Raw genomic sequence first — 27,929 nt, 5'->3', positions numbered from 1 at the left:
TCATTACAGCCTGCGAAAAATACCGAGCACCAGATTAACTAGCCACAGGTACAGAAACAAAAAGATTTCGAGTAGCCCAAGTGTTAAGGCACTGAGAACAAGAGAACACAAAATTTGTCATGAATATTCTTGTATTTATTTGTGTTGTTCACACCATTAGCATGATAGTCATACAGATCAGCCTATATATTCATTTTATTAATGAGAAAGTCATATTTATTGTGTATTGCATGACATAACGTACGGCTTCGAGCATAATACGACGTTTTTTTCATTTATTGCAGTCAGGTACTAAAGTTTTTAGGGGTGATGATGTTCCGTAGTTCCGCATAAAAAAACTTATTGTTCTCGTCGTATTGGCTGCATACAGTTCATTTCAAAATTGACACTTCTTTTGTATTATATGCACGACTGTCGTACATTGTGCTAATTCTCAAGCAAGGGAACATCGGTTGCCATTAGAAGGATGCTTGGGGAAACAGCACCATAGATTGAGCTCCAACCTCGGTCCAAAAATTCCAGACCTCTTTTCTCAATAGTTATTTTTCTGCCCTGGTATGCTTTCCACAAACGCCTTTTCTGCATGTCTGAAAAAAAAGCATGGCCCGTATATTCGTTCAGTTATATTAAAACACATGCAAATGAATCCAGAATACAAGCATAAGACAAAGAATCTACTATGCAGTATACAGTTATATTCAAATAGATGCGACAGTGTAGGTGCACATTATTGTTTGCAATTAGGTAAGTTGTCATGTTTAGAAGCCTCATGGTGAATAAGTGCAAAAGTTTTACCTTCATTTTAAAATACATTTGCTGTAGTATACACATCGTTCTTTATAATGGCAATGATCATTATCTGTGCAAGTAACCTTAAACTGAGAAGTCGCTAGCTTACAATATTGATCACCGATTCGCTTTTAGCAAGATATCTGAAATTCTTCCACTAATTATAACAATATATAATAGTTTTTTGTTGTTGCTGCATTTGTTGCGTACATTATTAGCTCGTATACTGGGACAAACGAGGCTTGCAGCATCGCTTATTGTGACATTGTGATACAACCGTATGTTTAGTTGCTCTTGCGTTTCAGAGCTTTAGCGTTATTGGAGCGTGTGTTATTTAATTTAATTTTTACCCCTTCCCTCCCCTAATAATCTACTCAGCTTCTGCACAAATCTGTCGACGTATCAGCTTGAGACCGAATAAGGTATGTTTAGGTGGACATTCTTCCAATTTAATTAATTTATTTTTTTGATGTCACAATCGTGTGAGAGGCCCAACAAAAGATTTTTTGCGGTAATATTGCACACCGGGGCAAGAAAAAAGTGACTTGCGAACTAAGTGCGGTATTCTAAAACAATATGTGTTCGGAAACTGCAAGCAATATATGTATACTGCATTTATTTATTTATATTTATTTATTTATTTATAAATACTGCGATCTGAAATCAGATCATAGCAGGGTGGGTATACATAGAAATATACAAGCATGTAAACACATACAAATCCATCACATATGCAGGCATTTTCAGACATTGGTGAAGAATACATAACATACAAGAAAAAAACACACTAGCAGATAACACACACGAATTCATAACATTTGCAAGCATTTTTCAAACATTGATAAGGAATTCTGGGTAACAGTATGAGAATTAAGATTGTTCCAGTCTGTTATTGTCCTAGGAAAAAAGGAATATTTGAAACAGTTATTCCGTGCGTTGATGGGGGTTACATTTATCATACACACAGAGCAATAATAATAAAAAAAACTGCACTTGAAGAAAAAGAAACAGTGAAATCCATCTCACGGTGACTGGCAATGGTAATGCGCTTAGCATTGAATCAACGTAGCGACACAACGTATTACCACCGTCGAAACGAGTTACGTATGAGGCGCGTACTGCAGTGGGACTCCTTTTTCACGCTTCCCTAAGAACATTCGGCGCCATCTAGTGGCGCCGCCGCAAAACCTGCGCCTGGCCTCCGAAATGCATGGCGCGCCACTGTGTGCGAACGCTTAGAAAGGCGTATGCGGCAACCGCAATCCTCTCTCGCGTTTCTTTTTGAACACACTGCACCACCTAGTGGCGATGCCAAGAAGTCCGCGCATGGCCTCCGAGATGAGAAGCATGGCGTGGTGGTGCCTGCGAACACTGAGAATAGTTCCCTCGCTCTCCGCACGCTAAGTGGCACATACTCAGTGACCCAAGTTGGCGACAGATCCATTGAAGAGCGGCACATAGCCAGTGCGTCCCGGCGCCGCACGCTGAAGCGTTGACTGAAAGACGTTCATTGAAAGGCCGACAGTACCCAGTGAATTCGTGACACAGCCTGCTGAAGGGTCGGGTTGCGGTCCCTGAGGAAAATTTGTGGCGTAGGCTTGATTCCGCTCAGCACGGGAGAACTTTAAAGGATATTTGGCGCAAATCTAGCAGATGGCACTGCATCATTTGTTGTGTGGCATCAACCAAAGAAGAAGTTATGGTTTCCGAGGTCGATGATTCCCAACCCGTGCCTTGAAAACAGCTCACCGCGGCCAAAAGGCCAGAATCATTAAAGCAGCAACTACTGACTAGGTGCCGACGTATCACACACGCTACGAAGACGGCAACGACTTCATTGGAATGGGAGATCTAACTTTCGATATAGATAAAGCCCCGCTTAAAGTGATAACATCAATGTATCATGCGCCGTGCGCATAGCAGGATGATTGCTGCTCGCCAATGTGTATGTATCACCAAAAGCATCCGTCGACTACATCAAGCTGTTTCTTCTAAGCACATACAGACATGAAGAGAATCGCTGATCAGTGGTGACCTAAACATTGATTTAAAGAAGCACACTCATTTGAGAGCATGGTGTGTGAAACATTTGCATTTGAAGTTTATTTCAAATACAATGCTGCTGACCCATCGGACAGGTGGGTGTCCGGGAATTGTCATTCTAAATGTCGGAATCACAATATAGGACTGTTTCACTTGGCTTATAGCAACTTATTACACCCCAAAGGTCCCCTCATTGAACCTCACAGCAAAGCAAAATCAAACATGTTTCTCTAAAATAATGGGAATAATTATTCTATTTTGTTGAAATATTGCACCATTTTGTGCATAAGAAAATCACAAGACACCAATTTTAGCGCTGTTATCTTTTTATTTTCACTGTGGAAGAATGCTGCTGTCGCAGTAAATAAATTCATAACCAAAGGAATCGCTGCAGTCGGCTGTGTGATTTTATGTAGCCTCCGCATAGTTCACGTATATGTTCACGTATATAGCTTGCACATAGCGTTGTACAGGTGGAAGTATTCCTTTTTTAATAGGTAAAGCTTCCCTTGACGCGAATACAGTATGGTTCTATGATATAGACGGAGTGAATTGATTCGTGCGACACAGTCAGCGTGCCTTTAACTTTGCCACTTGAAGCCGTAATAAAATTGTTGCTTAGAAAACATTGTCATGGGAGAATAACACTGAGATACTTACGTTTCCCTCTGTGCATACCATACCTTCCAAAATATCCACTTTTAGGCACCACCTTTGACGGCCTACCCTGTAGCAGCACTTCATCTTACACTCGCGTGCAAGATCTGGCAGCTGGGAGAAAGAAGTGTACAATTGCATAAAGAACAACTCTAGCCGTAAAAAATGATATATTCAAAAGCCAAGAAGGAAGAGCAAAGCGCGCAACAGGGATAAAGCTGAACAATAGGCGAAATTAATGTTAGCATTGTTAGTTCTTTAGGCAGCACACAAAACATCACTGCATATTGGCGCATACGGATATCTCAGTGGCGTCCCAGAAAAACTTTGCTTGAACATTTTCAAGATTATGTCTTTCTGTTCTTTATCAAAAAAACTACCTGTTTGTGACAGACAAAAATAATCGAAACTTCTTAAGGCGGATCACCAATCCACTGTTGAAGCCGCACGTGGTAGGCGCAACGGTTCTTGTTTTCGACAAGTGCATTGCCTCTTCTAAGCAATCAATAATCTGAAATCGTATTCGCTCTGATACAAGGTACGCTACCAAAAACACATGATAATTTTGCAATCTTAATTTTCAACGTTGTTCGTTAATTACCTCTATGTGACTAACATTATGCATGATGCTGCGAATTTCTTACAAAAGCGGCGTACAGGCATTTTTCAGGTCAGATCAGCGTGCTAGTAATTACAGGTGAGTGCAACAAGGTTCTGGCTACCGGTTTCGATTGTGCAACAATAGAGTCGCCTGCAGCTAGAATGGTATGTAGTAGGTTGGTAAAATTTTTATTTCTGCCATATTTTTTCTAAATTCGACGTTGACATTCTAAAGCAATCGTCAGCTTAGATCACTCACTGCCTGCTGATGTAAATGTGTAGAGTGAGAACGAGAGCGTGTTAAGACAGGTAATTAATAGATCCCCAAAGAAAAGCTTGCGCAACTGTGTACAAGGTGTCCCACGTAATCTGTGCCAGAATCAAAGAAAAATATGCGAGTGCCACGTAGCTGGGCAGAACCAAGATAATGTTGTTTGCCGTCGCTCGGTGCAAGTTAGATTATATTAGGATTTCGCCTAATTACAGAATTAGTTATTTTTACCTAACACTTCAAATATTATATACACCACAAAACTGTCACTCAGGAAATTGTTGGCTATCATAAAAAATTCCCTATGTTATTGTTGCCTATATATGGGCTCAATAAGACTTTTTTTCCAAGACTGAAAGAAGGCGACCAAAGCACCCGTAAAATGCTTCTTCGTGTGTTGCGGGCTTTATTTAACGCCCGGAAAAAAACTTTTATGTAGCACGTATTGAGTACCAGAAAGAAGGATTCGGAATATTTCATGATGTCCTACAATTTTCTTATCGACAATTTTGCTCTCATTATAATATTTGCGAAGTTAACTAATCATAGAAGCTAATTATGTGGTTAGGCAATATGTAAAAAATTCGGCAAACAACATTACTTTGGTTTTTCCGGCTACGTGATATTGCCATATTTTAAAATTGTGACACCGGTTACGTGGGACACCCTCTATGCGCTGCGTGTCAGGGCCTTAAATTATGGGGTTTTTACGCGCCAAAACCACGATCTCATTATGAGGCACGCCGTAGTGGGAGACTCGGAAACTTTGTGCCACCTGGGTTTCCTTAACGGGTACCGAAGCCTACGTACACGGGTGTTTTTGCATCTCGCCCCCATCGAAATGCGGCCGCCGTGGCCGAAATTGGATCCAGCGACCTCGTGCTTAGCAGCCCAACACCATAGCCATTAAGCAACCACGGCGGGTTAAATGTGTCAGGGCCTATGCAGTGTTTCGACAAATGTCTTATTATGAAAATAGCAACTTGAGCCTATGCGGTTTAGCGGCCACTTCGTAAATAGAGACGCATGAGCAGCGTAAACATCAAGGTATCGTTGCAGAAGTTTATGTTCGAGCTCTGGAAATATAAAAACGTAAGCGCGGAAACTTACAAATGATAAAGGTGCTTAATCGCAACTCGCAATACTTTGTTATTTTATTTTGGCGTTAATAGTGATTTAGCGTTTATTATTAGCAGCTCATCAACGATTTTTAAGTAAAGCTAACACATTGGAAAGTAGTTTACAATCTCTTTGGTACATGTCCTAATGACTACGTGTAAATAGGAAGCAACGATAATAAAACACGAGAAATGACCCCACTGACTTTTAGCCAGCTCGTAAAATGGGCTAAGTTTGTGTACTGGTCTAACTTCGAGAAGGAAAAGCATCATGATAGAAGATATGAACAAGACGAAGCTGAAACGCATTAGGCGAGTAAAGTACCACTCAGTTTTCAACAGAGTTGCCGAGTTTCACGAGTTGGTTTAGACTAGTCTTGTCTCTTGATTGGAACACTATTCTATGAACTTATATCCGCTTTGATTCTGCCGGCTTGCTCCACATTGCAAGAGTAGACAAACACCAAATCTCTAAATTTTCGGTGTGGAGGGTCTATTTTTTTTTATTCATGAAGATGTTTCTGATAGAGATAATGTTACTAATGATAAAGGTTATGTTAGTAAGGTAATGCGCCTGTGTTAGTTCTCTCTACTTCCCCTTTTCATGAGTGACAATTAAACCACACGATAACTATATGCCTACTTCAAGAAAGAACTGAATCTACCAAATAGACGCTACAAATTTTGATTATTTTTGCCGTTAACGTCCATTTGACCAATTATGTGACAACGTGACCGATATGGTCTTGGTTTCCGCATTATCCCTTGTGATTCATTGTTATCTTGAAGTGTGCTAGAGTTGGGAAATTTATCACATTTCTTGAATCGTGAGTTAGTTTATAGAAAGATATGACAATATATGTCGACCTGTGTGTTGGTCTTTTACATATGGTAAGATAAATGAGAAAAAAGAAAGCCGCTCCAAATGTCTTCAATGGCAGACTTATTTATTTATTTATCAATTTATTTATTTATCTATGTATGTATGTATTTATTTACTTACTTACTTACTTACTTATACGTCACAGGCTCCAGTCGGAGCATTAAGTGATGGAGGAGGAAATATAACAAAATTACATGTAGCATAAACACGAACAAAAGAACGTCACTAATGACTGTGAAAACATTGTACACAATAATAAACAGAACTTTACTAGAAGTGAGTGTATAAACTCTCGTGGAATGTTTCACGATTAGTGATGGAAACAAGGCTGTCAGGAAGATCATTCCAGAATGCAATGGCTCGTGACAACGCTGGTGAATTAAGAGCTTTGGTTCTAATGTGTATTCATGTGAGGCTGAAATGATTATGAAGACGTCTAGAAGTACGTGGTGGGGTTACAAGGGGCAATTTGTGTTGCGGTCTTCCATGAATGTATTTGTTTATGAAAAAAAAAAAACAGAGCGACTGTTCTACAGGTACATAATGCTTGAAGGGATGAACCTATTTTTACTCGAGTAACACCCGCCGTGGTGGTTCAGTGGCTATGGTGTTGGGCTGCTGAGGACGAGGTCGCGGGATCGAATCCCGGCCACGGCGGCCGTATTTTGATGGGGGCGAAATGAGAAAACACCCATGTACTTATATTTAGGTGCACGTCAAAGAACCCCAGGGGGTCGAAATTTCTGGAGTCCTCCACTACGGCGTCCCTCATAATCAGAAAGTGGTTGTGGCACGTAAAACCACATAATTTCTTTTTCGAGTAACGCTGGAATGGTGGTCGTAGTTGGATGAAATGAATTTGGTGGCTCTGTTTTGTACTGCTTTTAACATTTAAACTAAGTAATCTTGATGAGGTGACTATACTGATGAGGCGAATTGAAACTGCGGAGGAACGGAGGTTACATAAGCTAATTTGCCTATGCTAGCAAATGAGTGACGCAGGTTTCCACGCAAATAACCAAGCATTTGGGATGCCTTTGCACATATGCTCATGAGAAAGATTATACGTGAGATTTAGGCCCAAGTACTTATACGACGGACGTCCCGAAAGTAAGTTTCGTCATTAATTTTCACACGGAAAGTTTATTCGCTCCCCCGTCCACCCCCAGAAAATACACCATGACATCATAAAATATACACATTGCACTATTTTCCCGTATAGTCGAAGTCAGCACTATTCAGGCATTTATCGTTGCGTGCAATCAGTTTGAAGAAACCACTGTGGTAGAACTTAGTTCCCTACGATGCAAGGAATTGTCGCACAAGTTGCTACACCTGCGCATTGTTTTGTAAATGACATCTCGAGAGTGCGGCTGTCAATGCAGGGAACAGGTGAAAGTACGATGGGGAAAGATCGGGGCTATAGGCCGGGTGATTCAATCGCTCCCATTATCCTTCACACTCGGCCTTCCTTCACTGAACATGTAGCACCAGTGAACAACCGTTTGACGATACATGACCTGTTCACCATACACAATCGTAGGCGTTCATGAATGGTGGACACACAAGTCCTACGTGCCCTTTCATACCGGATAACAGCACGCACTTCCATTGCCGACCACGTTCTCAGCGCATGTCTGTCTGCCATCGTGATTGGTATTCCAATAACCTCGAGCATGCCAGTCTGCTGCTATACTCTCTCTTCGGCGCTCTGCGCATGCTTCATTGCTCCTCCGCTGACGCTCCTTCCTTCGTTGAGCCAGCAGCGGGTGTGGATTCTTATGGCGATTATTTGTTTCACCTGGTGCACCCCTTTCTCTTTCGAAAAATAAAAAGGAAAATGACGAAACTTATTTTCGGAACGTCCCGAGTATGACTGCGCAAGAGGCACAGGAGAATTGTTTACTGAGTAGGAAAAATTAGAATTTGACTGTGTACGAGTAAATGGGACCATTTTTCACTTTGACAAGCTGAGATTAACATAATTTGCTACCTAATAATTTATATGTATCTGTTTTGTATTTATACATTACCCCTACTGCTGTCAGACACCTATTGCGAATTCATTATTGTAGATACGTCTAAATGCTCGTTTCAGCTTCAAATACGAAGCGAGAATTAAGCCAGTCGATCGATGGTGCTTTCAGTGTCTGCATTGACGCATTTACCAGCTAATTTGGGCTGAGGTCTTGTCTAATGTATGTGGGCAGCCTCGAATATTGCCATGGAAACGTCCCACCGTTTCTGCGTAAGCTTCGCTTCTGATCCTCTTCTGCTTCAAGCTTCTCGCCATGATCAATCTGCAGTGTTCAGTTGCAGATATTACTTGGCCCGGCATGACATCGGGTTTCGTCATATAGTGCGTTATTATTGAAGATTCCCTTATGCAGATATCCGGGAGCTTCCTGCAAATAATTATGCAAAACTTGTGTTCTCGTACTTCAGGCCGAGGAATATGACGCCGTAGTCTGTGCACCGTGATCTAGAAGGGGCGTAGGCAGCCAATAAAGATTTGGATAAAGTAGGGAACTTTCCTATATATTTTACCAACATTCGGTAAATGCGAGGTTTCAGTAGCCTACAGTAGGCAGCGTAAATTTATCAACGGCAGTGTTTGCTATTATAGTTTGTATGTGCCTGCTGTTCAAGATTGAGGCATGTGCAATATTTCAGCTAACTTGCAACAATATTTATTTATAAAACTAGAGAGCCGGGATATTATAAAGGAAGTTTCTGTGGATAGTGGTTAGACCGTGATAAAGCGAAACAATTTTCGTTTGAAATTGACCCACAACCAGAATTCAACATAAGAGCAAATTTCCCACGACATACAGATACAATTATGCACCGGCTTCAACTGGAAATTTCATGGCAAATAAATTTCCGTACAGGTTACGTCGCTCTATTTCTCTTGAGTACTGCAGTGATCATCAAATTGTAAACGTTTGCCACGGTCTTCTTGAGCGCTTAAATTACGCAAAAGAAAGAAGAACGTTAGCGAAAAAAGTAGGGAGTTTGGAGAAGCGCCCCTTCGCGATGCAAAAATTTCTTGGACCGTGGTGAGCAAGTAATCTCGATAAAAAGGCAAGCATATGTTTAAAGTACTTTTGATGCGAAAGCCTCAGATGGCCCATTGAGCGACAAAGCCGGCGTCTGTTTTCTGTAGCAGCGAAAGGGCGGGGAAATTTCCTTTGGCTGCGACGCCACGTCACGAGCGCGCCTCGACGGAGCAAAGTGGGCGAAGGGGAACACCTGCTGGCCGCGATAACGCGCCAGATAGCGCCTTGTCCGTCGTACATGTTGTTATTTTAGTCCGCGTCTTCGTAGCACTCTTTTCATCAAATATGCAAAACCAACTCGCCCACATCAAGCTTCTGTTGCCAGATATTGCGTGAGGAGAGAGGGCATCACCGTTACGCCGACGCCCTCGCTGTCGGAAGCCCGCGCGCGGTCCCTCTCTCTCTCTCTCTCCCCACTGGGTTATTTGCTCCGCGTGCCTGCCAGCCTTGGTGGCCGCTGCTGCTTCCTCGTACTTTCGTCGCGCAGAACGTTGGTGACATGCGGCGTCGGCACCGCAAGCTGCTGCTGTTTGCTGGCTCGGGCAGCACGCACTGCTATGGTACATTACTCGCAGCGCAGAAGTCGAAGGACCGCTCAGCGTCGTGCCATTGGACATGAATGATTTCGCAGTCACAACTCATAAAAAGTGCTCTGGTGTCCTCGGAGTTTTTTTTATAGCACACACAAATACGTGCATATGGTAAGTAGTCCTGTTAACTTATACAGCACTTATGCTCTGTGCTGTGGACGGTACTTTATCGGAGGTATGTATTAGGACATACCATCACGTTAGTACGTGCAGGAGTCTTGCACCAATGAATGAGGACCACAAAGTGTATATACTATTCGGTTAGAGGCACGGATAGACATTCCGTGAGCTCTTTTGTGGCGTTTTCTGAATAATTGCAATACCATTAATTAAGTAAATAATTAATTAATTTTACCTTTATCATTTATTCCTTTACCTTTTGCTTCATAACGTAAAGAAATGGGGTAGCCGAGGTACTCTTTACTTCAATATTTCCGCAGCAATCCTTGTATCACAGAATAGAAGAAAGAAACCTACGTCAAACGGTGCGTGAAACTGAATGGGAGCAACAGCGAACATCACCTTTCTCCAATACATTGAATGCCATCTAAACATGACCACAATTTCACATGCCCAAGACATGTGTGCCCCACAGGTTTTCGGATAGGTTGCCCCATCGTCAGTGATCACGTGGCTGTCACACTAAAATTTGCAACACGTCGCCGGGGACCACACAGCCGCGAACGCCCTGGTGGAACATCGCCAACTAACCGGACACAGCATTGACTGGGACTCGGCAGCCATCATCACAACCGAGAAACACTATTTGCCCGTTTGCTTTTAGAATTTTACTACAGCCAGTCAAATAGAAGCATGATAAACCGGACACGGGGTAATCTTTCCGAGATATACACCCCCACGCTGCGCCACTTCACCCATAAGTAGCCGCGCGCCCATGCTTATATCTTCATTGTGAGGGGCCCCTTGATTGAAACGTTCTGTTCTTTATTTTTATTTTATGCTTGGTGAGTGCATGTTTTTTCAGCACCAGTATGTTTCTTCACCAGATGAGTTTTCGTCTAACAGTTGAATATAAAATTTAGGCATGCTTCTCTGGTCTCAAAGCCTGTGTCATTGTAATTAATTATGGTGAAAAGGGATGGCAGTGGCAGTCTACATAGATAGCGTTTTGTGTTTATTATGAAAAAATATTGCCAGAAATGATTAAAACTTTAAAAAAACTGTTTCCTATTGTTTTTTTAAGGCTTGAGCGCGGTATCGGAATGTGAGCATGAATTTACCAAGCGTGTTCACTGAGACATCGGTCATGGGCAGGTCGCATTGGTTATTCACCTTGTGCGGCTTCGCAGTGCTTTCTTATAGAAGGCAAGGGACATCTTTCCTGCAAATCAGCGGAGGAGGGAAGGTCTTAGTGCTTTTTCCCCTCACGATCTGATTGAACACGTGGTGGCACCCTCATTCTGAACCTCGAGAAAGTAACAAAGGAGCATGACTCACCCGTGACCCACCGGTGGACAAGGGGAATACTGCACATTGGATCGCGGTAACAAACTCGCCGCTTTAGTGTACGACACCACCAGAAGGCACTATATACACTATCGTGTCCCGGAAAGTCACTTGAATTTGGTTTCAATGACTTTAATGTCGCGCTGATAGAAGGGTAATGCATGAGCTTGCTGCTCGACAATGAATTTCGCCGTAATTGCGCCCAGCTTATTCCAGTGCCGGCGTTATGAACACACCTGCCAGAAACGACCTCAGTACATAATAATGAGTAAATCACCGAATGTATGCAATAGTTGAATAGCTTATGCGTCATCACTGCAGCTATGATTGTTCTGCTGTCTGCTCTCTGGGATGCGTAGCGGCTTAAATTCGCCGGTATTACTGCGTGTAATTCGACTCAAAGCAATTAGTTTCTGGCCTTACTCTACGGTAATCCTTATCTGATCCATGCTGCATGAGGAAAGCCGGTACTTGTTCGTGCCGCCTTCTTTGTAACTCATCAGGAAGCCATGTCTCCACGAGCACTCTGATGTTCCCCGCGGGTCATGCCGTGCTCCTAGCCTGCGTCGCAAAAGCATAATTGTCCGCTGCTTGCACATGTTCTCTGGAGATAATAGCAGCCAAATACTCACGAATGGCCAAGCTCGTGAGCCATTGTGAGGACGCCCTCGAAGGATGGAGCGGTGTCTTCTCCCATAGCCACTCTGTGATTAGTACACACCCCAGCGACGTGTGCAAGTCCTGCGGCATATGTGTCAAATTCATTTCCTCAGACATGTTTCAAGTGGAGAGCACAGTATAGGCACTAGGGCGAAGGAAGGCAAAAACATTCTAAAACAGAAGAGGATTGGAGAGTATGTTATGTTGGAAGTTAAATATGTAGGTACAGAGTGGTTTCAGCTTAAGCAGGAGCGCGTTAATTGGAAGTATCTGAGTCTGCGTTAAACACCTTCTTCCTGCTGCAGACTTCAAGGGTGAAGAAGATGGCAATTACACTCGTTGTAACATATATTTCTACGCGCAGAGGTGTCATCCTTCCTGCGCCTCTTTCTTTGTTATGCTTGTGCCATAAACGTTCAGCCTTGTTATATTAAATAGCCCAATATTACGTATTATTGCCACAGCGTGGCATAGTAGATATGATGCTCTGCTGAAAACCACAGGATTCCTGTCGCTGCCACCGTCTTCATTTAGAGATGGAGTATATAGAAATGCCTGCGTGCCTAGATAGAAATGAAAGTGAAAAAGAAATGGGCGGGTACCATCGCATATGACTGCCAATGTAACGAATGAACGAACGAGGGCGAGATGTTGAGCGGGCGGACGAGTGCACGAAAGAGCTCGAGAAAGAGCGAGAGTACAAACGCTTTCCTTGCGGAGTCCGACCACCGACCAACCAGGAAAGCGACGGAAAGAGCTAACGGAAGCTAGTCGTTTTAAAAACCACAGGTGCTAAAAAATAATTCAGAGCCAACCGCTGCTAATATCCTAAACCTATCCGATATATCGATACGACGGTTGGCTAATGTGATTTAAAGTTCTACGTGAAAAATCTGCAACGTGAAGGTGCCGTGAGCAAAGCTGCTGAAATTAAGTTTGTGTTTGTTTTCTTTGTTCGCGGCTGCGCTGAAGACACCAGAAACACAGATTCGACAGTTAGGTTTTGTAGGTGGGAAAACAAAGGTTCTGCAACTTCAGGAGCGCGTGCACCAGCAAAACCCTGCGAAGTCACTGGATGACACCTTGAAGTTCAAATTTTTAAGTTTGAAAAGAATTGAACCTCTTTCAGTTTTGGTTCCCTTCATCTGGTATTGAACTGAACTCTGACGACAAAAAGTAGGACATAATAAGAAGTGTTCTTTTCGCTGCTTTTTGAGTGCGGGAAAAAATAAAAATTTATCGATCAATGGCATAATCGTGCAGTAGTAAAATAGCGCATTGTGGTGTCATCTCCCTTCTGTCCTTGTTTGCTGGGGCTAAATATGCTTTTCAAAGCAGTTGTGCCACGTAACTTAAACCAAACTTTAAGAATATGCAAATGCTATGTAGATGGACCAAACCAAGGTAATGTTGCTTGCCATCACTTTAGGATAGCCAGACTATTTTTTGAATTCCACAGAATTACATAATTAGCATAAGTTAATTAATAAATTTATCAAGTGTTTGACGCAATAGTTCTTCGAAAACCCGCAAGGTTGACAGAAGTAATTAATAAAAAGAAGGTGAGACATCCACCCAAATGTAGCTAAGTGCTACATTCCTCGAAAGAAAAGCGTCGCAGTTGAAGAAAAATTCGTGCTGGTCCGGTGCACGAACCCGGGACGACCGGCTTTCTGGGGCAGCCGCTCTACCATCTGAGCCAATCAGGCGACTAGCAGATCGCAGGGCGAACTCGAATTTGTCCACAAATCGAAGCAAAGACATGAATTTTATGTAATAGTTCTGCAGAAACCCGTAAGGTCGACTTCAATGCCGGATGAAGGAAACCAAAATTGAAAGAGCTTTAATTCTTTTCAAACCTCAAAACTTGAACTTCAAGTTGTCATCTAGTGATTTCGCAAGGTATTGCTGTTGCACGTGCTACTGAAGTTGCAGTACTTTTGTTTTCCCACCTGCAAAACCTTACTGTCGAATCTGTGTTTCTGGTGTCTTTGGTGAAGCCGCGAACTAGGAAACCAAACACAAACTTAGCTTCAGCAGCTTCGCTCACGACACTTTCACATTGCAGATTTTTCACATAGGACTTTAAATCACATTAGCAGACCGTTGTGTCGATATAGCGGATGGGTTCAGGATAGTATAGTAGCGGACGCCACTGCATTGCTTGTTAACCCCAGTGGTTTTTAAAACGACTAGCCTTATTTGGATCTTTCGGTCGCTTTCGAGGTTGATCGGTAGTCGGACTCAGCAAGGAAAGTGTTCGTCCAGGACTAGGATGAATTTTTCTTGAACTGTGAGGCTTTTCTTTGAATGAACCCGTATCAGTTTCCTTTGGAGCATTTAGCTACGTTTGGGTGGATGTCTCATCTTTGCTTTATTAATTCTCAGTTGTTATTATTAAATGAAAAATGTGACTGAGAAAATTGTCGACCCACATGAAGAGCTCCCGTTCCAGCTTTCTGTTGCTTAATACGTGTTACATGAAAGTGTTTTTCCGAGTATTCTTCGAGACTGCTCGCGGCAGCCTGCGTGTTCTCGCGGGCTTCTCTCATACTTGGAAAAGCAGTTTTATGTAGTACCTACTAAGCGACAGAAAGGTGGATCAGGAGTTTTTCATGTTGCCCTACAAATTTCTCATTCACACTTTTAATTTAGTTATAGCACTTGAGAAGTAGAATAATTAATACTTACGATCTAATAAAATGGTATTAAAATACTTTGGGTGCCTCCAAGCGACGACAAATAACGTTACCATGGTTTTGTCCAGATACGTGGCATTTGCATAGTTTTAAAATTTGGTTCAAGTTACGTGGGGAAACGAGTATAAGCAATCCATGGTATATTCACTTATATACGTGTACTGCAGCCAAGAACACAGGTGCTGTGAGGACAGGTCGTGCCCACATTTCAAAGATTGATAGAAAGCTAAATGAAATGAACCAAAAGGTTATTCCTTCTCCCACTTGTAGCTAGGGTTGACGTCCTCGCTTGAGGCAACGAAAACGGTGAATCGAATTGAAGAGTCGATTGAGCTTCTCTCTTAACACTACAGTGTTCTAGTTGAAGTAGATGAATAAAACAGCGATATGCTGACATTGAAGAAACGAGTCGAAGTCATGGGGTGCGGTTCAGCCATCGGTAGCAATGAAATAAAGTTCAACTTTAAAGAGGGGGAGCAATACAGTCGGGACGACTGAACATAGAAGTGCGCAACCAGCATCGAGAGGAAAATCGAAGCCTTCTTGATAAAATGAAAGTTGACAGGCACTTTAGCATATGCTAAGTAAGGCGAATGCGAAAGCCTGTGCACTCACAAAACATTCATTAAACTGCTTGGCATTCTCACTGGAATGCGTTGTTGCTTCCTCTTACTTGCTTTCTCCCACCAAATGTCGTTGGTTTGAGAGCCTTAATTAAGTATATCTTTTTAACTGCGCCTTAATAACTTCGCCCCAATTAACACCAGAGGTCGTGGGTTCGAGAGCCTTAATTAACTGTCTTAATTAACTGTGCCTTTGGGTACGTTTGTTTTTGTATTCTTGTGATTTTGGCTGGCTATCGTAAAGCTGACAGGTACACATCACAAGGATTTATTTTGCTATTCGCAGTGTGTAGCTCAATGAATAAATTGAGCTATTAAGCGATTAAGCGATTATTCTTACCTGCTATCTCCTTATCGAGAAGACCGCTCTGAGTGGAGGACATGTCCCGACTGCAAAGAACGGCGACAACGACTCAGAAATGGGAATGGAGCAAACGCGCGTTAGTTCAGTAAGCACCATGCTAGTCAGAGATCTTATTGACGTACTGACTACACGTAATTAAAAAGAAAACTTGGCATGTGTGACTCTATGGATATAAGGTACAAAAATAGGTTATCCGTACTACTCACTTGCTTATGAGGTACACTACGTCGGGGTTTCCTGGAATGTTCCCTTCGTCGTAGTATCTTCCCAATTTTTCTAGGGTTTCATGCGCTTCTATGGTACCTAGAAGATGACTGGCAAACACATCGGCCTGCCATTGAGCAGACGCATGTCAAGCATTTCCTTTAGTTTCTATTGAACATCTCTTGTACTTGGCATATAATATGCTGGAACATGCATCTGAAGTTCAGAAGTCAAGTACGTTTAGAGCTTGTTGCGTCAATTTTTGTGGCTAAAGTGACGTTTTGCAAGACGAAAGGATAGATAACTGCTGAATCAGAGAAAAGCGCTGCTCAATTGTGTTCAGTTCGTTCTCTAAAGAGCAGTCATGAATAAATTGCGATAGTTACTAAGCTGCCTGCTTGAATATTTTTCAGAAGATTGGCATATTTGTGGTTTCATATGACTTACCCTGCTCATAGTCACTCCAATAAGCTTGAAGATGATGCTAGGCATCGTCATCTCAAGATATCTGAGATTAATCTGGAATAATGCACACAAAAGTTTTAGGCGCAGCAGGAAGACCTCAGCAGGAAGAAAAACTGTAACTGATATTATATTTGCTCATGCACACTAAGCACACGCGTGTACCTTCTCCGCACCACGGGCACGCGCCACAATCGAGGCCTCTGCTTAACGCTAAATGTGCAAGCACATATGTGACGAAGTGAAGAAGAAAAGATGGTGACACTAGCTACTTTTGTTTCGGTGCGCGTGTCTAGCAGACGGAAGGTGGGGCAAAAGATCACCACAACTTTTCAAAAAAAAAATGAGGACGTCACACACGCCCTCAGTTGAATAACTATGGTAGGTGAGTATTACTGTGATTTATTTGTATATGCAGGCACGCACCAACCCACAAGTAGTTGCGTAGTTCAGAGTACGAGACCAATCGGATGGCTAAAAAGAATTTGTGAAATAATACGCATGCCGCTCAGAAGGTTCCGCGTATGAACAAAATTTACATGCTTAGAAGCAACATGCATGTGCGCAAAGACTAATAAAAAAACAGAGGGCTTAAGAAGAACAGTGGGAACATATTTCAAATGCAGAGTAATTTTAATTGTTCAAGCATCTTTGCATCAAATTTAAGATGGATGAGATAAGACAAAAACAAAAAGTTGCATGCGTTCTCACCGCATTGACCATGATTCCCAAATATGTGACCAAGTCCGTTTTGGATCGGAAATTCTGGTTGTGCTCTTGGTCAGAAATGATAAAAAGCTCAACCACAAATTTTTGTACCGGCCGTCTGATGGTCATTGTAGATACCGTTGTTGTCGCACTCTGGGGGGCTAACAGAATTTATAATTAAGAGTTTGTAACGAAAAGTGCTTATGCAGAATAATCCAGTGCTTTGTTCTAACTGAATATTTAAAAGCCCTATCAATGCAAGCAAACTGATGGCAATTATGCGCCCTAGGGAAATCTGCACGCATGATCGAGGCTCTGTCTACTCACTTCTTGTTTGCTGTTCTTGTTATTCTGATCATATATTTGGCTCTTTATATCATGCGTATAAAAGCTAAAGATAACTCACTCTGCCGAATACGAGGTGTGGGCCGCTGGCCCATGCAGTGATTGGTCTCCCGGTTTGAAGTTTCGTTTTTTTTGTTTAATTCTAAAAGGTTGAAGGAGGCTCAACAGAAACCTACAAATGTAGCTCAAACCAGCCCTACGTCCTTAGTTGTTATGTGATATGCCGGCGCAGACGTGCCGCGTGTAATCTAAAGAAAAAATTCAGAAAACACATAAAGTAGTGAAGGGAAAACCAATACTAAAAACACGCAATATATAATAGTTTGCAAAATAAGACTAATAGAAACAATGACATATTTTACAATTTTATAATATATTACACATGGCAGAGCTGAACACAACAAAATATGACATGTTAAAACAATGCCACCTAATTCGACTAACCATCTAGAAGCTGGTTCACTGATGCATATTCATTACCTGTTAAATGCCACATTAAACTGTCAGTCTTACTGACATACATGTGTTCGTTGGTTCCACTGGCCGCCTCAACTTGCGTAGTGCCTAATATGGCAAAGTTATCGTCCATGTATTCCTTCATAACTGGTGTCCTTGGTATGATGTTGCACCATGCTCTGAGAACCAATTTTCCGGGATCTGTAGTGACTTCATCTATCTGCCTGCCAGGGAAGACTTATGCACATCTATTTCTTATCCAGTCTTGTTATTAATCGTTTGTGGTAACAAATAACTCAGGTTTATGTATAATAATTCTATAATAATTATATCTGTTTCCTTATCTTCATCTACTGAATTGATTGTTTCTTTTTTATCTTATTGCGCACAGAAAGTGCTCCCTATGCATATGTTTATCTCTGAAAGAGAGCGGTGATTTTATTTGTAAGTACATGTACACTGATATATTAATGAGCCTCCTCAAGCCGCTTACCAAGGTATCTTCTAGCGCCGGCAGCATATACATTGGTTCAGAATCAAAAACAAATTATTTGCTGCAGTTATATTCGGTCTGTGCACCGCACTGAAGCACTGCCGGGCGTAGCTGCAGCCCGTTAAATATTTTCACCTTGAACGTTTTAAAGAATTCATAAAGCTCTAGGGTAAAATTAATTTCGGGTATGAATTGTAAGGCAAATACACATAAGCGAAACTGCTGAGATGCAGACGAAAAGAGGCAGTTGATAGGTTGTCCGTACCAGGAAATTAGCGTTGTGGTCACTGCCAACAGAATCGGCTGGAGCTGGAGAACTTTAAGATAACTGAAGATCAGCGGTAAAGCTTTACGATGCTTCTACAATATGAATGGCATAACTATATTTGGTAAAGAACCTATTGATTTGATACAGAAATGGCAAACATAGTTCAACAACACCATGTATTATTGGTAGTCTTTGATGTCAAACATGACTCCTAGGATTTGGGCCCAAATTGGGAACAGTTTTCTTATGGGAGTACTGCTAGGAAGTGACCAGAATCTTTACTGGGGTGTGTGTTTTTTTTCGGTGGGATTTTGTTAAATGCCTAGCGCAGACCTTTTCGTTTTCTCTTCCCCTTTTCCCTTGCCCCCAGTACTTCATAACAAATCGGATGCTCGTCTGGTTGACTTCCCTGGCCTTCCTCACTTTGTTTTCCGCACTCACGTCTTCGCTGTTATCTTCGAGAGAAATAGGCAGTCGCACTGATTTACTGCTTTTGGATATTATAATCACTCAAACACTAGAGCTAACCATTGCTAACTGCTTTTGCTTGTCCTCAGATCAGCTCAGTCCACCTGACAGTGGGCATAAGGACCTCGACAAGAGCGGAAATTGCAAAGAGTGACACAAAAAGTAAGAATACACAAGCTATGTTCTTTCAAACACGCAATTTCTGTTAGGAAAGCACTAGAGGCATAAAACTAACCGCGATTTCTTCCAGGACGGACTCCATGGGTTCACCGAGATGGTGAATGCACCCTCTCTGAGAAACGTGATAGTACACATAAGCATGAAAAGAAGGATAGAGACACAAGCCAGATGGTATATTTTTGTCTTTACCTACTTCCCAATCAAAGGTGAAAAAGTAGGAAGAAACATGCAGACCTCGTATGAGTGTTTTTTTTTCTTGTACAGTGAACTCATACAAATGAAGCAGGGAGAGGCTCATTCGACACCACAATTCACCACTTCTGGTGCTTTGAGAATTGCAGCTTTTCTATAAACGCCAGTCTATTCGATGAAAATAATGTGTGTTCTGAAAATGTTGACACCTCCCCCATTTCCTTTCCTCTACGGAACAGTTAGAGTACTACAACCTTACACAACCTTCTTGCCTATCGTCTTTCATGTTTACTGAAACACCACTGATATGTGGCTTATTCCTCACCTGATTACATTGCCCTTAAAGGTCACGTAGTGACATAAACGCTGAATAGTAAACTTCAAAGCTCAAGTTCACATGGGCCCGTCATGAGCAATGCACCGAGCGGACTCTGCTCTTTTTTGAGTCCTCTAGGTGGAAAAAGCGCTGTGCGCATGTCGCTCTCTCGTGTCCTTGTCTTTATTTTGCGCAGTGTCCTTTTTCCACTGAATAACCAACAAGTCCAAGCTTCCACGCTAAGTCCCTTGGTGGGTCCCACGGAGCATGCGGCATATTTCAACGCACCATGGTGGTGATTGTTGGTCGGCGTGCGAAATTACGTCAGTATGCATCTACACGGGCACAGGCAGGTCACCTGTTAATTGAGTTATTAAACCGGCACAACCCAAGTGCGATGCAAGAAACAGCGGCTGTATGAACCACAGTGAATCGTAGCTTGTGTTATCATGTGGAAGGACATAGCGCAAGCAATTATGAGTAAGAAGTTCGAGATGCCCCGGAAAGGAACGTCCCACTCGGTTGCTGGCAGGCGCGCCTTGTTAGAACGTCTGTTTTTTGACGACGACACGACAGCCCCGTCTTTCTCGCTTGCTTAACCGTAAGCCTGACATGGCTCAGTTCGTGAATTATGTATCAGGGTTCCCTTTCGGAGGATATTGTGAGACACTGTTATTGTGCATCGCACATGATCGAAGCGTCTAGGCACTATGGTAGCTCAAGCATCTGTGAGTTTGTCTCAAATTGCGAAGTACTGGCAGTCTGTTATGGTTCTCAGCTTGACAAACAAGCGGGCCCGGTGTCAAACGCGGAATCTGAGTTTTTACAGGCCACTACTACTGCAGTCCTGGCGCTTGCGCGCGAACTTGCACTGCTTTTCGTCGTCGTTATATGCTGTGTGCTGCAATAAGAAATAGCTTTAATAGTCACGATGTAGGCTCACGGTTTAGCCGTAGCAGTTATGGGCGCAAGGATTCTCCGCATGTTAACAAGTCCCTGTTGATGAAAAATATTTTGCCGCTTCGAATGAGCTCGTCAGAGCCAATTCGAATAGCACCACAGATGCTATGCTGTTATTACGGCAGAAAATGTTGTCGAATTTTTGGACCCACATCTGTCGTGAAGAGAAGTGTTTCAGAATCCCAATCTGCCGTCGTGTTTTACACAAAAAAAAATTGATACTGTCGAAGCGACAACGGAATCTGTCGTAAGCAGTGGGTCGTGCACTAGCAGGGCCATTTCTGTCGTATCAAAGAAAATTATTGCCGCAGTGAGCGAACGTCATGCAAGCCAAATACATTACATTTGCCATTGTTTGCAACACTTGCTGCTTTTTAAACGAGAAATGTACACTCACCAGCAAAAGCCATCAAAGTGTTGAATTTTTTTTATTCCCACGCTGCACACGCTGACTGAACTCAAGAAATACAGCCTACATGTGCGTATTCACTCACTGCAACGCACTGAAGCAATTCGACGTTACGAAGGTATGCTAAAAAAATATTTTTTTTCTGATTCCATGGTACCCAATTTTGCGACTGCACATGCCCAAGACATGGCGATGGCTACTAAGAAATCTTGAATCTTTCAGGTGTCCTGAAAGTAGCTGTATATAGATGGCTTGGAAGAACTTATTGCAGCCTTACCATGGGTTCGCGGATAGTACCGCGTGTATGCAGCCATCTTCGCCGGCTCTTCGCCTCTTTCTTGTACTTCATATAAACTGTGAAGCATGTGCCCGTGTACTGAACGTTGTCCTTCGGGTATAGGCTTGATTCTTAGCTTTCTATTCACAACGCCTTCCTACCGCAAACAAGAGAACAAAACCACATCGAGAACAAATTAGTGATTTGCCTCAGCTCAGCTTTACTCGCGGTGGCAAAAGACCGAAAACACATTCCTGAAAGGGTCCATTTACTCCGGTAGAACTTTAACTAAAGCTAGGGAACGGCTTGTTACTGAAGGGTAAAACGAAAGGATAATTTTAACAATCTTCGGGTATTTTTCGTAGATCGAAGTAATATCAAATAAGCCCGCGAATTCTGGAATTACGAAAATTGTACGCACAACATGCATTACCCCGCAGCAGTATCACCTAACACAGTTAAAAAATTATGGGGTTTTACGTGCCAAAGCCACGATCTAATATTAAGGCACGCCGTCCTTTAACATCACCTAAGACACTTGTACCAGGCAGTTTACACACAGATACTTTTTGTTTCACTTCATAACCTCGCTAAAAACCCAGGACTTTGTGTGCTTAATTTTTATTTACGATGACTACATGTTAACTATTGGGAATAGACAAAATGACATAACAGTAAATAGAAAGCGAACTGTACATAACCCGCAAATGCCTTCTCTGCCGCGAGCACGTCTTTCGCACTTTTCATCTGAAAGCAAACAACTTTTATGGTGGAAAACTTACAACACAAGTAGACCCATCTGTTTGCTGTACCATGAGGGATGATCGCTCATTGCTGTCGTAATAGAGCTTCTCTTGTATAGCCGATGTGTTCACCTGCCAAAGTTGATTAATACCTCGGAGTCAGGAATCGCATGCGAGGCAGCCTTATAACTCGTTTACATATATTTAAATACAAAAGGTACAACGCAGATATGTGAGCAATACGTGAAGCTGTGCAAAAGGTATTTCGAATAAGTCACGACAAAGTTTGCTTTTTGCTTGACAGAAGTGTTCTGAGTTTCTTTAGGGCAGCATGTATTGTGGACACGTACCTACTTTCTGTTTAGAAACAACTATGACGCTACAACAAAGGCAAGAAGACAAAACTTCAAAAACCACAAAAATAACCGAAATGAGGCGTATGAGCAGCATTCATGTGAATCACATCTAAACTCATTGCACGATAAATGCTATATTAAGAACTCGCTGTCCAGAAAGCTGCTACCTTTAAACTCTTACGGCTATATTCAAGATGTAATGGCTGGGCATAACGTGTTGAGGAGCATACTAGTAGCAAATAAACCATTATTTATTTATCAACCAGGGAAGTTAGATGCTACTATACAGAGTACAGAAAACAGAGTAGTTGAGTACTTTAGAGCGAACTCTGACAGGTCTGTAAGTTCAAGCCCAGATATTCTTGTAGGCAGTAATGCCTGTCAATCACGAGTAACTGTTGGCTTACAGGTCTTAGAGCACTAATATTAATTTGACATCGTAGCAACTGGGGTAATAGATACCTTACAGATGACATCGTCAGCTGTTTGGAATGTTCGTAATCATGGTCACCAGCCTATGTAACCCACCTCGTCCGGAGACTTCCGCGTTTTCCTACAGTACGTCAGTTAGGCTCATCGTTTGCCGTGAAATTTTCATATATAATAAGAATTCGCGTTTGTAATTTTTCATGCAACAGATTGGGGAAAGCGCCACATAATAAAAGCTACGAAAGTGTAGCTAGAATATCGCATTAGGCTGAGCATAAATAAATAGATGGCAGAGCAGCAAAAACGGATTCAGCAGTGAAAGTAGTAGCATAAAAATTCATAAAAAATCGCACTCTGTCGAAATAACAATAGCGAAAATAAACATTCTTATACAAAAGTTTCAAATGTTTTAGCGCATGAAAACAGCATAAAAAATTGCACCACCTTATTCTGGGCCATCTCGTACTGTGTTTTTCTTCACTTAACACTCACTCTGTTAACTCTAACACGCGTAGATTATATCTTCGGCTTTTATAGCTGTTGTCCCGCACTGCTTGTTAACCGCAAGTAAAATATACCCGAGAAGTTGCTTTTTAATCAATACAGCAGTCTTCCTGTGTTTTACGTTAAGCACATCAGTCCTCTCTCTCTCGTTCGTTGCACTGTCTTTTAGTTTACTTTCACAGTTCCTGCCTGTCATCCAATCCTATCCCATAGTTTAGTAGCGGTGCGACGAAAACAAGCTAATTATGTAATTTTGTAGATGTTTATACACTGTCGTGGATGAAATGAGAGAACGTACCTGTCATGCGGGCTCGAATACATCATTATTTTGCCTGCATTCCTTCTTCTCATGATTAGGGTTTCTCATGAGCGCATAAACACACTCTTTCCACGTTTTGGGGAGTTGGCTACCAGGCGTCAACTTGTGTTCTCCAGCACGTTAATATAACATCGCATACTCTTGACTATGTCGATTGAACGATAGCCTTCACGAAATTGACGGCAACGGTGACTGTGCGTATGCTTACTGTTTCGACTTCATGGCCTTCCAGAGTGGCAGTAACGAATAACAGGTTTTCCGAGAGCACGTGACTTTTTTCAAGGTTCAGAGTAATTTCATGGTTAATTCGAAGAACGAGCTTGCTTGCCGTCGACCGCCCTTCCACGATGACAGGGTAGACCAGACGTTCTTTACCTGCACTCGATTTTTAATAATAAGAATATTGGTACTACCAGTGAAAACACGAGATCAGGCAGACTGTAGTTAGATAATATGAACGAGTCTTTGCAATCCAGTAATGACTTACGGGCACAGTAGCACAACGGGAGACTTAAAAGTAGGGTGAGAGCTATCATATCGCTCTGTCCACTTCGTAACTTGTACGCCTGTGCTAGGCGAACGTAGGCTCTAGAGCGTTCGAGGCATTTCTTCTAAAGTATTCAGACGCTGCCATTTGGAAATCGCTGTTTACATGTCTCAGTCCAGATGTCCAGTGGAGGTAAAGTTCACTCACATTGCCACTCCTGGCAAGTGGGCTTCGTGCACTTTCGTGAAAACAATGACCTTTGGTTTAAATATTTGAGAAGGCCCCAAGCTGTTGCAAACAAATTTGCCAGAAGATGGAAGACCTTTTGCAAAACATGGAAGACGTGAGAATGGCGAGTAACTCTATATACTTTAAGGGTGGACAACCCATGCCGTGATAACGAAACATGTGATGCTCATCAGCGAAGGTGAACGGCTACAATTGCTGTACAAGTAGTGCTTGCGAGCTACGCAAGCGCATTCCGGGAAGTCGTGCTGGAAGCAATAATGAAGCATGCTGCTTTGCTATGACAGGCATTTCCAGATGCAGCAGTGTATGACTCACATGGCTATACGTGGCCGCTTGGTCAAAAAACAAGCCGAATAAAGAAAACGCAATAATTCACCTATTCCGAAAAAAAACCTGATTCTACAAGTGAAAACGAGAGTTTTGGAAAAGTTGTCCTGTGAGAAATAAAGAATTTTTAGATCATGCAGAATACAAAAATAAAACAGTGGGGTCGGGCTGAAGCAACGAACTTTTTTTCGCCTACTCTTCTCAGAGAAGGATGAATTTCGTGACACATTGATTCATTTTGATTATCCAACTTGTGTTGTACGGTTTTCTCTTGGCGGGGTCATTGAACAAATCTAACCTTCGGAAAAGTCGCAACATGGTTGTTTGCGGAATATGCTAGGGAGAATAGCAGAAAATAGAACGAGTTTTTTTGAGCCAGCAGAAGCAAGATACGTTTAAGAACAGTGTAAATTCACACGGAAAGCAGACGGGACCGTAGGGGTAGCTCCGTCTCTTCTTTGTTTCTTTTTTGATGAATTAGTCAGGTGTGTCGCCTATTTAGTGTTCCGAGTTGAAGACGTAGCACATAGTATGAGTAGATGTGATCACAAGTTTAAATGTAATTTTCAGGAATAAAGTGACGAATGGAACTTGGTCTATGCCAAAATTGAACGGGGAAGCCTAAGGAAGCGCTTCTTGTCTTGTCATAGGTGAGCATGTCGTGGCAGTGAGTGTCAGCCCTAGCATTCGACACCGGAGGACACAACAATTCGCTTACCAACAAGAAAGAAGACCATCGTAGATTAATGTGAAAATCAGCGATAGCTTTCTTTTTTGTGGTACAGCTGCCTATCTCAATGTCATTCCCTACTCTCCGGCGAACATCATGGACCCATGAGCCTACACACTGAGCAGCAATGCGATATACGCTGAGTTCAAGACTCGGGATTGGTTGCGTTAATTTGAAGCACGATCTGGCGCATGTCACATAGACTCGCTGAGCACGAGCTTTTATGACATTGTGGTACTAAACCATGGTGGACTGGCTTTGAGACGTGATCTGCCGCACGCCATGCGCGTGCCTTGTGCACGTGTTGGCGATGACGACGTGGCGCATAATTATGTAATAATTGATATCAGTAAAAAATAACACCATAGTATGCGAACGCCTGCTGCTCTAAAGCTGTTGAGAAGTGGAGTCTTTGGAGCGAATAGGTAGCATGGTGAGTAACTTCGTATATGGTGAAGAAATTGTCGTCATTGACCAAGTCAAGGTAAGAAATAGCAGAGACCTCTTCGGGCTCGTACGGGTTCCTTGATCAATGACAGCAATTTCTTCATCATCATGTTATACGACACGACGAACTTTCCTCGAACTCTTGACTAACTTCTTACATGTTGACTTGTGGGTAGGTAAAGAAAGGGAAACAGTATTGTAACAGAATAACAGAATAGATAACTTGGACAGTTGGTTTACTTGCATCTTGAAGACACTTTGTGCGGTTTTACCGTTTCAAGATGAAAACAGCATTGTCATACAAACTGCATCGTCCCCTTTATTTTATTAATTTATTCTCTGTGTTCCATTCAATATTTATTCTCTAAAGTAAATTTAAAATCATCTTCAAGCTAAAGTGACTAATATCACTGCAGCGGACCATGACACTAAAGTTTTATTTCATTATCGCGAGTTGCGGACCAAACAAGTATGATCTTGTTTGCCGGGATTCTTTATTATTGCCATTTTGGTGCGATTGACCAATCTGCAAAGTTCTCCCGTCATTTATGCCGTTGCGAACTTTCGGTGAAATCAAACTTCCAATGCACTGTCTGCTTGTTTACACAATATAAACTTTCTGGTCATTTAATAAAGCGAGTTCTGGACTATATGCTGGCTTTTACATCTTGTTTTTGTATAAAGACTCTTTGTCAGACCGGAGAGACAATGGCAGGCACTATATCATTCTGTTTGCTTTCGGAGGGGCCATAACTGGAAGACAAAATGTCTGCAGACATTTCGACTTCAAGTAACGGCACCGGAGGTATCGTTCATGGTGCAAACCACCGAGCGGCTGCTGAGTGGCTAATATCAGAGTTCTCGACATTCGCTTTGCCATACAATGCATTCCACGCGATGCGCCTTCAACGTATGCTGTCAAGCTAATCGAGGGCTTCCCTCTGCTTTTGAAGTTCATCTTTAACGGAAATGTTACATTGTACGTGGTAACAACTTTTTTTCAAGCAACACAGATGCTAGGCACTCACAAATATGCCTAGCATCTTTTTTTCTTTTTTTTGCCATCCTGTTCAAGTTTGCTATTTATCATAGGGCACATGATAGAAAATTTGCGGGGGGCCGAGAAAACTGTATTGACGTCATATCTATGGGAAAAAAGAAAAAGTGATTGCGGCGTTAGACATGTGTTTCCTTTTGTGCCTTGTAATACTGGTATAGATTATCAGATTCCACTTAAGTGCGCGAAAACTTACATTGGACAGAGCGGCTGTTGTATTATTATTAGACTAAAAGAACACAAACAATCACTTAACAACCCTAATGCTTCACATCTGTCGTCGCATTGTTTCACTTGCGGCTATAAAACTTTGTTTGAAGACACAAAAATTCTTTCAAGACACAAATTCCGAACGACACGCGAAATAATCGACGCATTTCACATCAAAAGATTAGGAGAGACTTGCGTTGGCCACGCATCATTGTCTCTATTAGAATGCGTATTTCAGTATCTTCAGAGCACGTGTGCTAATCTCGAGTAGTGTCTTTTCGTTGTTTGCTTTTGCCTTCCCTACCTGTCCTGTCTCGTCCTTCCCTACCTGTCCTGGCTCGTCCTGTCTGCTTGTAGTCTCTGTCCGTGTCACTTCGGGCTACAATCGAAGACCATGTTACCGTACCAACTTGCCCAACTTTCTATCCTTTTGCCACGGCGGCCGCATTTCGATGGGGGCGAAATGCGGCGCACGTTAAAGAACCCCAGGTAGTCGAAATTTCCGGAGTC

General features: G+C 42.3%; 1 protein-coding gene and 1 long non-coding RNA gene across 3 annotated transcripts in view; one reads left to right on the top strand and one right to left on the bottom strand.

Moving 5' to 3' along the window:
• LOC142564315 (uncharacterized) overlaps positions 1 to 19,616 on the top strand; it is an 89,499-nt gene extending 69,883 nt beyond the window's left edge. The window contains exons 3-4 of the long non-coding RNA XR_012824545.1: positions 19,317 to 19,389; positions 19,478 to 19,616. This is a non-coding gene — a long non-coding RNA (uncharacterized LOC142564315). The remainder of the gene's footprint in view (positions 1 to 19,316; positions 19,390 to 19,477) is intronic.
• LOC142564314 (venom metalloproteinase antarease-like TtrivMP_A) lies at positions 66 to 24,547 on the bottom strand. Of its 2 annotated transcripts, XM_075675266.1 has the most exons (13): positions 24,400 to 24,547; positions 24,121 to 24,287; positions 22,344 to 22,436; positions 21,562 to 21,718; positions 17,201 to 17,358; positions 16,475 to 16,546; positions 16,030 to 16,154; positions 15,800 to 15,849; positions 12,110 to 12,218; positions 11,901 to 12,038; positions 8,601 to 8,766; positions 3,493 to 3,603; positions 95 to 587 (listed from the first exon to the last, which is right to left on the bottom strand). In XM_075675266.1, exons 1-13 carry the CDS (start codon positions 24,446 to 24,448, stop codon positions 540 to 542), a joined length of 1,443 nt encoding a protein of 480 aa, XP_075531381.1. In that variant the 5' UTR covers positions 24,449 to 24,547; the 3' UTR covers positions 95 to 539. The 2 variants fall into 2 exon arrangements, 1 of the variants encoding a protein (XP_075531381.1); XR_012824544.1 differs by lacking the exon at positions 8,601 to 8,766 and having other exon boundaries at positions 66 to 587.
• Between the last annotated feature and the right edge of the window lie 3,382 nt (positions 24,548 to 27,929).

This window comes from Dermacentor variabilis, chromosome 11, assembly GCF_050947875.1.
Source record: "Dermacentor variabilis isolate Ectoservices chromosome 11, ASM5094787v1, whole genome shotgun sequence".
In the NCBI taxonomy this organism is placed as follows: Eukaryota; Metazoa; Arthropoda; class Arachnida; order Ixodida; family Ixodidae; genus Dermacentor; species Dermacentor variabilis.
This window is presented reverse-complemented; position numbering and strand designations above follow the sequence as displayed.

Bases quoted from the DNA above. Each gene is read 5' to 3' on its own strand.
- LOC142564314 (XM_075675266.1), bottom strand. From the start codon at position 24,448: ATGATAGCTCTCACCCTACTTTTAAGTCTCCCGTTGTGCTACTGTGCC. The intron at 24,288-24,399 runs GTAAGTCATTAC...AATCGAGTGCAG, and splicing joins CCCGTTGTGCTACTGTGCCC to GTAAAGAACGTCTGGTCTAC. The intron at 3,604-8,600 runs GTGGGACGTTTC...TCTTTCTCCCAG, and splicing joins GCGAAGCTTACGCAGAAACG to CTGCCAGATCTTGCACGCGA.